Source organism: Mustela lutreola, chromosome 17 (genome assembly GCF_030435805.1).
Source record: "Mustela lutreola isolate mMusLut2 chromosome 17, mMusLut2.pri, whole genome shotgun sequence".
In the NCBI taxonomy this organism is placed as follows: Eukaryota; Metazoa; Chordata; class Mammalia; order Carnivora; family Mustelidae; genus Mustela; species Mustela lutreola.
In genome coordinates this window covers 7,767,437-7,781,254 of record NC_081306.1, presented here as the reverse complement: position 1 = coordinate 7,781,254, position 13,818 = coordinate 7,767,437, and the positions used below count along the sequence as shown (strand labels likewise).

The 13,818-nt window shown below is 44.3% G+C and overlaps 1 protein-coding gene across 1 annotated transcript in view; it reads right to left on the bottom strand.

Annotated features, from left to right (window-relative positions):
• The window catches only part of DNAH3 (dynein axonemal heavy chain 3), a 176,080-nt gene that overhangs the window by 7,441 nt on the left and 154,821 nt on the right, over positions 1–13,818 (bottom strand). The window contains exons 55-58 of the mRNA XM_059154472.1: positions 9,209–9,434; positions 6,655–6,899; positions 5,005–5,121; positions 636–790 (exon numbers count right to left, since the gene is read on the bottom strand). Of these exons, the coding sequence (XP_059010455.1) occupies positions 636–790; positions 5,005–5,121; positions 6,655–6,899; positions 9,209–9,434 (743 nt within the window). The remainder of the gene's footprint in view (positions 1–635; positions 791–5,004; positions 5,122–6,654; positions 6,900–9,208; positions 9,435–13,818) is intronic.

Below are 13,818 nucleotides of genomic sequence, written 5' to 3'. Positions count from 1 at the left end.
CCACACACACACACACAGGGTAAACACCAAGCTCTTTCTTTCTCAGGCGGTTTTCTGGGGAGTGAAAATGAAGGCAGAGGTCTGCGTATCTCCCTTCCCACCCCTAGCTTCTCCTTATTTCCTCCTCATAGTTCTGGCTTTGCTTTCAGACAGAGCTGGATTTGGATCCGGGCTCCACTGTAAACGAGTCGTGTAAACTTGACCCCAGTTTCCTTCTTTGTAAATGGGAAGATAAGTGAGGTTACAGAGGAATGGGCCTTGGCATGTAACAGGTATTCAGTAAAAGAATTCCGTTCTATTCTTCCTGTTCTCATTCTTCCTTCCAGTTTTTCTGTCCTTCTCCTTTGACTACCTTTTGAACCTTTGTTTTCAAGTACCAGTTTCCAGCCCATTTACTGCTAAACCCTCATCTTAGCCACCCTTCCCCTTACACTCCCAAGAGGGACCCCACATTCTGAAAGGACCTTATCTATCAAATGCCAGTTTTCATTACACAGTAATAATGGCTCTCTTAGAGGCTTTTTGGAATATTGAAAATAGCTTATGGACCTAAGTCAGAAAGCCCAAGGCTATCTCTGGGCCCTCCTTGCTTACACTGCAGCCCCTAGCCACATGGGGATTGCCGAGCCCCTCACCTGGTAGGGGCCATGAGGAGGGACATGGTAAATGTCTCCAGGAGCGAGACAGTAATGATCCTCCTCAATTTCCTTACAGTAGAACGTGGACAGAAGGGACAGCAGGAGACGCCTGTCTTTGTCATCAGTCACTCTGCCTCCGTAATTACATTCCCCTGGGGACAACCAACAGGAAGAAGATGAGCCCAGGAAGGTCATAATGAACTTGGTCATTAACCTAAAACAGGATTCTTCCAGCCAAGGAGCTCTGCTGAGAAACAGGGTTGCTGAAACCAATGCTCACCTTGGGATGACCACCAGGTCTTTTTGGTATGATGTTTGCTACAAAAATAGTACACATTAACCATAGGAAAAATCAGGAAGCAGAAATAAACTGAGAGAAAAACAACACAATCACCAATAATTCCACCAGAGGTAACTACGAACATTTAGGTCTCTTCTTCATGTGTGCGTGTATGTGTGCATACGTACGTGAAAGGCATTACAGAAAGGTGGTTCAGGGCAAGCACTCTGGCACGAGACAGTCCTGGGTTCCAATTCCAGCAATTTCTCATCCATCAAGAAGCAGAGATAATTGCAGTATCCATTTTATAAGGTTGTGGTTAATAAAGCTTATAAAACATTTAGTACAATGCTTAGCACAAAGAAAGCATTCAAGTTATTATAGCTATTACAAATACATATATATATTAGAAAATTGAGATTATCCCATACATCCTGCTTTGGGATACTCCACCCACTTCATTAATATCATTCGCTGAGACTCAGGTTTCTACATTCAGATTTCTACAAAAAGAATTGGGTAATTCTTTGGAAGCCACATCAAATCCTTCTTAGTAACCCCATGACACGTTTTCTAGCTGGTCCAGATTCCACAGTATGTGGGTGCCACCTGGCATTTCGTAGTTATGGACAACACGCTAGTCTGCAGGGAGGAAACACATCTGTGTATATAGTGTGTGTGACAGACGGGCTCATTTCCAATTCCAACCATTCCAGGAAGACGCAGGTCTACAGACAGGAAACAGGAAGTACGGCCCAAGTTTGGGGCCAGACGCCTCGACTTCTCTTGGTTTGGGAAGTGTCTAAATGTCTGGGAGGAGGACCTGGGTGGTTCATTAGGGGAGAAGTAAAGGTCTAAAGGGAAGCTCATACTTCTTGAGTCATTTGAGCCCTGGCAGAAGCTATTTTACCTGTGGACTTTTCCAAGGACTTTTCAAAGCTCAGTTTGAACATTACAGCTTATCCTGGCTATAAACAAATTTTTAACCCACTGAGCCACCCAGGTGCCCCTATAAACAAGTTTTTGATAGCACTATATTAGATACAATAATCAAAATATGACATTAAAGAGACAGTGGTTTTTCCCTCACTGAAGTCAGCGTGGCAGAGCTGAGGGCTCCCAAGAGGGAACCCAACTGAAGGTTTATCTCAGGCACAGAGTCATGGGGCACTTCCTTATCAGTGAAATTTCCTGAAGGCTTTGGGTTTTATGTTTGTTTAGGAAGGTCACGTCTTGGGGCCCCTGTGTGGCTCAGTTCGATGGGTGTCTGCCTTCAGCTTGGGTCATGATCCCAGGGTCCTGGGATCAAGCCCCATATTGGGCTCCCTGCTCAGCAGGAAGCCTACTTCTCCCTCTCCCTCTGCCTGTGCACACCTCCGCCCCCCAATGCCTGCTTGTGCTCTCTCTATCCCTCTGTCAAATGAATAAATAAAATCTTAAAAAAAATAAAAAAGGAAGTCGCATTTCTTTATAGCTACTTATGTGTCTATTCTGGTAACAAAAGCGTAAGTTCCCACAGGCCCCAGGATGTGTTTTATCTTTTCTAAGGTCTCTACTCTCTGCTCAAGGGCTGGGGGTATCAGATTAAGAATGTATTGACTTTGGGCAATCTAATTTGATAACCACTATCCAAAAGATGAGACTACTCAGAGACTACTGTCTCTTTGATCAGTGTCAGTACAGAGTTCTAATGATCATCTGTATCTGTTTTTTTTTTTTTTCTTTCCTGCCGCACATAGAGGTGGTAGGGTCCCTTGCAGGGGGTAGGGTGTGCGAGAGGTGTTCGTGTGCACTTGATTCCTGGCGTGAGCTCTTCAGTGCTATCCCTGTGGCAGTGGCCACACACATGTGTCCTGACACATGGCATCAAGAGTCGGTGGAGCTTTTGCCAGCTGTGCCCCTGAGAGATGATAACAATGAACACAGACCCTTGCCGATTCACGATGGACATGTAAAGAGGGTGAGAAATGGACCTTTGGTGTCTTACACCCTTGAGATGTGGGGACTGTTGATTATCTTAGCCTCACTAGTCCACCCTGACTGGTACAGGGGCAAAGTGAGGAAGCTCAAGCTGGCGGACACGGTGGGGGCGGGTCGTCTGACGGGCTGTGGACAGTCCCATACCAAGACCTTACCCCAGGGCAAGGACACATTCGTTCTGCTTTCTGAAGAAGAGCCTTGGCATGTGACTCTGAATGGCCTGAAATGCTGGGAACATGACTCAGTTCTTTAGAGAATGTCTAAAAGCCACTGCCTTTAGGTTGTGTGTGTCACTTGGGATTTTGTTCAGGAGACAGGGTGTGGAGTTAAGGTCTGTGTGACCTTTTACAACTGAACTTGATGATTACTGTGAAGCAAGATTTCTCAGCCCTAGCACTATGAACATGTTGCCCTGGGTAGTTCTGTGTGTGTATGTTGGTGGGGGTGTGTGCTTTCTGTGCTTTGTAGAACACGGATGCATGGTTAGCAGCTCCCCTGGCCTCTACCCTGTGGTACCCCTATTTAGTGGTGACAGCCAACAATGTCTCCAGATGTCGCCAAATGTCCCCTTGGGGGGAAAAGCTGCCCTTGGTTGAGAATCACTGCCCTCAGGCCTCAGTCTTGTCAGGTGTAAAACAGGGTAACTAAGTGAGGCTCAGAAGTTGCTATGGAGACTGGGTGCGACGACTGTGTATACGGAGCGCCTGCCTCATGACTGGAGAAAGGATCCAGCCAAGCCCCTGAACATACGGAGCTGAATAAGGAACTCGGTGTGTAATCTTGAAAATGCCCAGGGTTTCCTGCTGAGCTGCATTTTGACCTCTGGCCATGGGATCGCACTCACTTAGCCCGTCTGTAGTTGATCTCCTGTTTCTGGGGTTCTGTGATCTGTTCCCTGAGGGAAGCACATTTACATTCTTCCATAGTATGCACTAGTCTATACTGGGTGACTAATAAAAGGTAACGGATAGACTGTTTTTGTTTTGTTTTTAAAGCTTTGGGTGCCTGGGTGGCTCAGCGGGTTAAGCCGCTGCCTTCGGCTCAGGTCATGATCTCGGGGTCCTGGGATCGAGTCCCGCATCGGGCTCTCTGCTCAGCAGGGAGCCTGCTTCTCTCTCTCTCTGCCTGCCTCTCCATCTACTTGTGATTTCTCTCTGTCAAATAAATAAATAAAATCTTTAAAAAAAAAAATAAAGCTTTTATTTATTCATTTGACATAGAGAGAGATCATAAGTAGGCAGAGAGGCAGGCAGAGAGAGAGGAGGAAGCAGGCTCCCCGCTGAGCAGAGAGCCTGATGCGTGGGGCTCGATCCCAGGACCCTGAGATCATGACCTGAGCCGAAGGCAGAGGCCTAACCCACTGAGCCACCCAGGTGCCCCTCAGATAGACTGTTTTAATACAAAACAGCAAGTGCCCTTTTCACTGGAGGGAACCTCTGTTGGGAGTGCTCTCCTTCTTCCTGCCCACTGTCTACCCTACCATCTTCTGCCCCTTATGAACTCATTCATCACGCAAAACTCATCCTTTATGCCTTCATGAAGTTATCCATGATCATCCCCTACCCCCTCCCTGAGATTTAATCATTGTGTTACTTTTCTACTTTATAAATATTTCTCTTGTTGAACTTATCACTGTATTGTCTTTTATTTCTTTTTAAAAGCATTTTTAAAAAAGGATTTTTATCCATTTACTTGAGAGAGAGAGAGAGAGAGAGAGAAACAGAGAGAGCCCGAGTGCAGGGAGGGGCAGAAGGAGGGGGAGAAACAGACTCCCTGCTAAGCAGAGGGCCCTATGTGAGGCTTGATTCCAGGACCCCAAGATCATGACCTGAGCCGGAGGCAGAGAGACACCCAACCGACGGAGCCACCCAGGTACCCTTCTTTATATATATTTTTTACTTTACAGATTGTGAGCCACTTGAAGGTAGGAATTGTATCTTAGTTTTTTGTAACATCTGGTATGGTGACCAGCATTAGTAAGAGCTCCATGTTTGTTGACTGACTGAATGAGTGAGCAAATAAATGGATAGAGATGGGATCAGAAGAGCAGAAGGGTGGAGTACGACACTGGAGATTTGTAATTGCAAAGCCTCCTCCCATAAGTACCTGTCAGGTAAGTTAGAGCCTCAAACGGCACCTCCTTGTAGTCATTCAGAAACATCTGGATCTGCCGCATACTGATCCTCAGGTCAGACTCGTTGAACTCATAAGGAATATTCCATCCTGCACAAAGCACGGAAGAATCGGAGGCTTCAGTGCCGAGAGCTCATAATTTCCATTCCGACATCGAGATGTACAGTTAAGCGTCATTACAGATCAGGAGCCTCTTTCAGCCCCATGAAGATCAAGCACCAGGCCAACTATTAGCTCTGACATTTACTGCCAACGTGGGAGCCATTCTGCCTGAGAAAACATCCATTCTAAAATCAATTTCCTTATGGATCTCCCCATTTGTTAAGGTAGATGTTAATATCGTGGGATCTGTGGAATGAGAATGACTCTCCCTGGCTGGAATACTGTGGTAACGCACCGAGTTCCAAAAATAACACTAAAGCATAGCCAGACAGCAGTATCTGTGATTAGGCAACAGAACGAAGTCAGCTTTGCGAATTCCCCTCATTGTGCTCATGGGAAAATGGGATGGCCGGCCTTGAAGAAACTACTGCTTGTATTTTCAAGGGTATCGTGATAATTGCCCAGTGGGTCTGGGAAAGGGGCACAAATGCATGAACCAGCCGGGCATGGTGGGAGACAGCAGGGTACAGTCGGATCTGTGCTCAACAGAGACCTTGAATTTCCTCCCAAACATTTACATTCAAATAAAGAAATGTAGCAAAATAATAAAATTCGTGGTCTGGCACAGAAAACACAACTGGCCAGTTGGTTGCAAGCCAAACCGCTACATGGATTTTTGGAAATCTGATGTAGGTGGGAAAACAGTGGTCAGGGAACATGATGTATGAAACGCAGATGCAGGGGGAGTGTCCCCCCCCACAAACTGTCTCATCCCTGCTCCCCTCTGTGGAAGGGTCAGGATGGTAGAAGGAAAGGAGATGCTCAGAGAGAATCACTAAGAGGGCAGTTTGCCTCCTTATCTAACCCAAAACAACAGCTGAAAATACATTTCAAGGCTTTTGAGCAAAATCAGAGTCAGCCCAACCTTAAAACCATGTAGATGTCAAATCTGCATTTAGCAGTTTGATGTTCTGCTCTAACAGGAGCGTTAAATTAACATAAAGTATTAAATTAAGTTAGGCCATGGAGAGGTTACATTAATAATGAAATTTGTTTTTATTTTTTCAAGAGGAAGCACAAATGCCCCGGCTGTATTTCTCTCATTCTTAAGCACATGTGTAGAGAACTACTTACAATGTCATAAACTAGCTGCAGACAACTCCCTGGAAAGTGGCTATTGTGCTTAAGATAGGCAAATGCCCATCAAAGGGAAAGGCCTCCCATCTTCTCAACAACCTATTACTTTGGTAATTAGGAGCCCTCTGATTCTGGAGCATCAGCTCTTTCCCTGACATTGATAGTGACCTGGTCTATGTAGGGGCTGCTGGATTTATTAAATAAAAGTACGGGACAGTCCACGAAAGTTTAATTTCAGATAAACAAATCATGCTTATTCTAAGTATGTCCCCAATAGTCTGTGGTATGTACTTATACAGCATTTTACTGGCAACCCTGAGTATGAACTTGAACATACACCTGTGATCTGTGCCCCAGCAGCCCAGGGGCACTGTCACCTCTTACCTAGGGGTCCGAAGTTTCTCCTCTCTTGAACAATGGCATGGAAGAAACAAAGGCCGAACAACAGCTTTTGCCACATGACTGCCTTTGTGCAGCTTTGGAAGAACACGGGGTCCGAGATGGGGTCATTGAGGTAAGAGCGCAAAAGGTTGGCCCGGAGCCCTTTGGGGGGCTCGTTGGTCATTTTGATCCCATTTTGGAGGATGCTGACTGGAAATTTCTCTGTTGGATAGCTGGTTAACCAGAGTCTGCAAGAAAAACAGACCTAAGCAGGTGGCGCAATACAAGAAGTTATACTGAAAAACAGTAACAAAAACCAATAGCCCCCGTGTATTAAGCACTACTAGATGTCAGACCCCATGCTAAAAATTTAATATGTGTCCTTCCTTCACTTCAACCCTCATACAGCCACCCTGTGTGAAGGGATTAGCTATCCCCTGTACCACTGAAGAAATGGAGGCATGCACAGGTCATGCGGGTTTTTCAAGGACACAATACCTAGAAGCAACTGACATGGGATGCAACTCCAAAGGCCCTCTCTTAAATGCCATGCCACATTCCCTTCTTGCTAGACTCCCTGAGCATCTATGATGGCCAGATACTATCCCTGGAACCCCAGGAGTGGCCAGGAAGGGAGGGAAGAGGCCATAAACACATGGCCTGAGGCATTACGTCAGGAGGCAGTTATGTGGTGTTTCACTCATACCAGGCAAATCAATGCAATGTTAAAGCGTAGTTTTGAAGTAGCTGCCAACTTGTAAAAATCGAGGGTTATTTTTTTTTTTTTTAATTCTAGATTCCCACCTTCCCTTGAAAATGTTAGAAAATCTGATCACAAGGGGCCCGCCTTCCTGTATGGCATCAGTCGCTAGGTATTAGGCAGTCACTTCTCTAAAGGGCATGGGCTTCTGGGCGCCTGGGTGGCTCAGTGGGTTAAGCCTCCACCTTCAGCTCAGGTCATGATCTCAGGGTCCTGGGATTGAGCCCCGCATCGGGCTCTCTGCTGGGCGGGGAGCCTGCTTCCTCCTCTCTCTCTGCCTGCCTCTCTGCCTACTTGTGATCTCTCTCTGTCAAATAAATAAATAAAATCTTTAAAGGGCATAGGCTTCTAGTTCACCGCAATCCCCACATCTCTCCATTGATGTCTGATAGCAAGGATGACAGCCCGTGGTGATGCTAGAGTACTGTGGGAACTGCAAGACTTCTTGTGCCTGTCCTCTCCGCTCAGGTATGTTATATTCCTGCCTCCTGTAGGCACCTGAGGTAACAACTTTTGGGTTAGAACTGTAATATAGAAGAACTTAATATCAACATGAATAATTTTTGTTCATTGAGTGTGTCATTGATGGTAGTTAGTCAACTCATCATCCTGAACCAGGTAGAATTCCTGAAACTGATGGATTGCCCTCAAAATCTTCCATGAATTTTATATGAGCCTTTCATGAATACAATAAGCTATGGCCTAATCTGGCTTTGTAAATAAACCCCACCAAACACCTTCCTGTTTTCGGGCAGACATGACTAAGATGAAAATTACTAGCAAGTTTTGTGGCCTAGAACAGGAGTTGGCAAACTTTTCCTATAAAAGATCAAAGAGTAAATATTGTAGGCTCTGCAGGCCATGTGGTTTTGGTTACAATGACTTGTAATGTGAAAGCAGTCACAGATAGTATATGAATGAGCATAGCTGTGTTTCAATAAAACTTTATTTGTGGACACGGAAATTTGAATTTCATTCAATGTTCATGTGTCCTGAAATATTATTCTTTTTCCAATTTTTTCCCCTACCATCTAAAAATATATAAAACTCTACTTAGTTTACAAAATACACAAAAACAGGTAGCAGGCAATATTTCATCCATAATCCATTGTTTGCTGACCCTTGGCCTGGAGTAAGAGAACATTTGAGTTGGAAATGGCTTTGAAGACTGGTTTACCTCATCCTTCTGTATATGCAAAAACCAAGGCCCAGTGTTGCTGGGGTTAAAGTTCAGAAAAAACAAGTAGCTGTTTCCAATATTGATAAAATTCTACAGAGCCCAAGAAATATAGGATAGAGCAGCCTGGACAATTGCGCCCACACTCCAGGTTAAAAAAAACCCCACATATTTTAAAAATCAGATTTGCTGACATTGAATCTACCTTCCCAGGCACATCTCATAATACATCCCCCAACAATGTCTCACTATACCCCATAGTCACAGAATAACATCTCAGTGTTACCTTCATACACATTTTTGCTTTTACAGATGCTGTCCCTTCTGCCTACAGTGTCCTTCCTAGTAAACGCCTATTCATTTTTCAAAACCCCAGGCAACTGTCAGGCCTCCAGGCATTCCCCAACTTTCCCTTCCCTTTTCTGTGCTCCATGGCTCTTGTGCTAACAAGTCCGGTAGGTAGTGTATGGTGTCAACATCACTCATCTGTGGTCTGTCTTCCGCTAGACTAAGAGCTTCTTAAAAGCAGAACTGTGTTCACCTTCGTATGCCCAGCCACCAGCATGACATCTGCAGCTCAAGAAACAGGCCATGGGGCCTGGGTGGGGAGGACACCTCACCTGAATCTGATGTTGGTGCTTTCAGGAACAATCACCTCCTCGCAGATCTTCTCTAGCATGGGCATCCAGCTCGTGGCCAGGTGGCAGTTCTGTAACACCACCCAGGTCCCATCTTTGATGGCAGTGTTGATCATTTTGGTAGCAATGGAGCCTTGGCCTTGGCCAAGGGAGATGGTCTGTGTTCTTGCACCTCCCATGCCAAGATCGTCAGCAAACTTCAGCAGGCCTGCAACCAGGAAGAAAAGAGGGCTTTTGAAAAAGGGCAGGCCAACTAAGACCATATTAACAACAACAATGCAGAAAAAAGGGTTGCATCAAAATTCTGGAAGTGGAGGGGCACCTGGGTGGCTCAGTGGGTTAAAGCCTCTGCCTTCAGCTCATGTCATGATCTCAGGGTCCTGGGATCGAGCCCCACATCGGGTTCTCTGCTCAGCGGGGAGCCTGCTTCCCTTCCTCTCTCTCTGCCTGCCTCTCTGCCTACTTGCCATCTCTGTCAAATAAATAAATAAAATCTTAAAAAAAAATTCTGGACACGAAAAGAAACTAACTGGCTCCTGTTGACTACAAAAAAAAAAACAGTCTCTCAATGTGGAAGTTTTGGACTTTGGGTAAGAGGGTAAACAAAGCTACTGTTCATTCCTCTTTTGTTCTGAATACATAGACAGTCTCGATTTTTAAAAAAAATTACAGATATCGGAAAAAAATTCAGAGTCTGAAAGAAAGAGAAATTCCCAGGTGCCAAAAATGAAGAGAGAAGTCAAAACTAGAGAGGTGAGCACACAACCAAAGAACTAGAAACTGGGTCGTTACTAATGTATTTTACTAGAAAAATAGGTGTTTTTATAGTGAAATTTCAAGTAAGTCTCTTTCACTTCTCTCTTCCTCAGAAGCAGCCAATGTTACTGGCTCTTTGTGAATCTTTTCAGAGATATTTTATACATTTAAATGAATGCATATATATGATTATACTTATGAGAATTGTAGAGAAATACATTTGCTTCTCTCATTTAGATCTTTTGCACACCAATACAGGCATACCTCATAGATACTGAGGGTTTGGTTCCAAACCACCACAATAAAGTGAATATTGTAATAAAGCGAACAAATGATTTTTTTTTTTTTTAGATTCCCAGTGCATATAAAAGTTATGTATATGATGGGGCACCTGGGTGGCTTAACCCACGTTAAGCCACTGCCTTCGGCTCAGGTTATGATCTCAGGGTCCTGGGATCGAGTCCTGCATCGGGCTGTCTGCTCAGCAAGGAGCCTGCTTCCTCCTCTCTTTCTCTCTCTCTGCCTGCCTCTCTGCCTACTTGTGACCTCTCTCTGTCGAATAAATAAACAAAAATTAAAAAAAAAAGTTATGTATGATACATAGTGTTATCCATTAAGGGTGCAATAGCATTATGTCTCAAAAACAATGCATTTTACCTTAACTTTATAATATTTTATTTCCAAAATATACTAACCATCATGTGAGCTTTTGGTAAGTTGTAATCACTGATCACAGATCACTATGACAAATATAGTAGTAAGGAAAAAGTTTGAAATATGGTAAAGAATTACCCAAAGGTGACCCAGAGACATGAAGTGAGCAAATGTTGTTTGGAAAATGGCAATTATACTCTTTCTGCCACATTGGAGCCTGTGGAGTCTGCTGGGAACAGGACTCCCAAATCGACAAATGCATCTGGAAGGCTGTGGTCCAAGACCATTTTTCTTTGGAACCTGAGAGACCAGACGGCTCTTCTTAAAATTGGAGGTTTTTATGCTCAATATGAAACTGAATTCTGTCTAGGCAAGAGACGTGCTTATGTGTATGAAGCTAAGAACAACATAGTGACTCCTGGTGGCAAACCGAACAAAAATAGAGTAATGTGAGGAGAAGTAACCGGTGCTTATGCAAACAGTGGTATAGCTTGTGCCCAAATTCAAAGCAACTTTCCTGTTAAGCCATTGGCCACAGCATTGGGTGATGCTATACCCCTTAAGGATTTAAAAGTCAATAAAGGTGTAGATTTGTTATCTTTATTCTTTTTTGTAAAGATTTTATTTATTTAATTGACAGAGAGAGAAAGTGCACAAACAGGGAGCAGCAGGCAGAGGAAGAAGGAGACTACCCCTTGTGCAAGAAGCCCGATGTGGGGCTTGATGCCAGGACCCTGGGATCATGACCTAAGGCAGATGCTTAACTGTCTGAGCCACACCGGCGTTCCAATTTGTTCTCTTAAAAAAAAAAAAAAAAGAGGGGTGCCTGGGGGGCTCAGTCAGTTAAGTGGTCCTAGGACCTCAGAATGTGGTTGTATTTGGAGATGGGTTTCGAAAGGGATAATTAAGTTAAAATGAGGTCATTATGTCAGGTCCTAATCCAGTAAGACTGGTGTCCTTATAAGAGAGGAGACTGGGACACAGATGCACTCAGAGAGAAAACCTTAATATAAAGACGCAGGGAGAAGCAGGCCACAGACAAGCCAACAAAAGAGGTCTCAGAAGAAACTAGCCCTGCTGACACCTTGATTTGGGATTTTTAGTCTCCAGAATTTGGAGAAAATAAATTTCTCTTGCTTAAACCACTGAGTCTTTGGTAGTTGTTATAGCAGTCCTAGCAGATCAATATAATCTCCGAAAAAGACCATGAAAGAAACACAGCTAACAAAATCATTAAAGAAGGACCACAAAGCATAATAAAATTCCCAGTTCTGTGGGGAAAAAATATATGGATTTGGAATAAAACTTCTGGAAATGGAAAGCACTGTCACTGAAGATAAAAACTTAAAGCACTGATGAAAAGAACAGGGTAGGCATAGCCAGAAAGAGAATTAGTAAACAGTAAGGTCTGCAATCAATGATGCATCTGGTAGGACCCAGACACTGGTTTCCAAATGCTATGGCCTCTGCAGAAAGAGTCCTTTGAGGGGTGCCTTGGTGGCTCAGTGGGTTAAAGCCTCTACCTTTGGCTCAGGTCATGATCCTAGGGTCCTGGGATCAAGCCCTGCATCCGGCTCTCTGCTCAGTGGGGAGCCTGCTTCCCTTCCTCTCTCTGCCTGCTTGTGAGCTCTGTCTGTCAAATAAATAAAATCTTTTAAAAAAAAAAAAAAAGAAAGAAAAGAAAGAAAGAGTCCTTTGAGAAATGCTTATGCAAACTCAGCCTGGCATACACGGTAATTCTATACAACATGGAAGCTATAAAAAACTACTGAGATTATGTGAGAACTTTAGGCGTGAAGGAGCCCCCACAGGCTGGGGACTAAATGACTTGAGAATCAGGAAGCTTGATAAATAGTAAAACACTGCCATGTTTGAAACACCCACTACGTCAAAATTTGCGCTCATGAGGTGCCTGGGTGGCTCAGTCAGTTGAGCGTCTAACTCTTGATTTCGCCTTGGGTCATGATCTCAGTGCTGTGGGATCAAGCCCCACGTCTGGCTCTGACCTTAGCAGAGTGTTTCTCTCCCTCTGTCCTTCTCTCTCTCTCAAATAAATAAATTTCCTAAAAAAAAAAAAAAAAAATCTATACGTTCACAATGATGCAAAGAAAATCTTACCAGCTTAAATAACTTTGCAGGTGACCAGGGCGCCAATTCACTAACCTGAAAGCTGAGAAATCAAGGGAATGAACTAACCGTCTATTCTGCAGGTCCTTTTTGAACTTTAGACTGAGAAAACCAAAGAGTTGACCACGAAAAATTCTTCTTAGTAGGAGAGTTCCAGCTAATAAGTGTGGAAGGAGTGATAGAATTAAAATACCGTTTTTCAGCCCCTAATGAAATAAGGGATCTGGGGAACGATTTTGTTAAGGCTTCTAAAAATCATCAGGTCAGTTGTTTCCAAAACATACTGAAATCACACGGAAAGCTTATAAAGCACAATGCCTGGACCTCATTCACAAAGATTTTAATTTAATTGGTTGCAGGCATGGCCTGCACCTGGAGCTTTTTCTTAAAGCCCTCCCAAGTGATGCCCGTGAGCAGCCAAGATTAAGAACCATCATCACGGGGCACCTGGGTGGCTCAGTGGGTTAAAGCCTCTGCCTTCGGCTCAGGTCATGATCTTGGGGTCCTGAGATCAAGCTCCACATCAGGCTCTCTGCTCAGTAGGGAGCCTGCTCCCCGCCCCCCGGCCGCCTGCCTCTCTGCCTACTTGTGATCTCTTTCAAATAAATAAGTAAAATCTTAAAAAAAAAAAAAAAAAAAAAAGAGCCATCATCACAGTAAGTGTGAGCCCGACGGGGAACCTTACAAGGGAAGTGCAATGGGGGAAGCGGATCGCACTGACAATGCCTGAGTCCCCTGATCAATCTCAATCAGGAAAGGAAAGACAACCAGATAGCAGGTGCTTCCTAGTGTGAGGCACTGTGAGAGACATGGTAGCCACGAGGTCTCCTGGGAAGTTATCCAAGCTGAATCTGATCAGGCCTCTAGCACAGACAGATAGGAATATGCAACATAAGGCTTTGGAGGTGACCGGCTTGTCAACATTTTACAGAACATACCCTGACCTTTCTTCCATTTGTCTTCTTTACCTTTCCTGGTTTCCCCTCATTTCTCTTGTTTAAATCTGTCACGTGAGGGACACGGGAAAAAACAAAGCTACTAGAGAGGGGCCATGA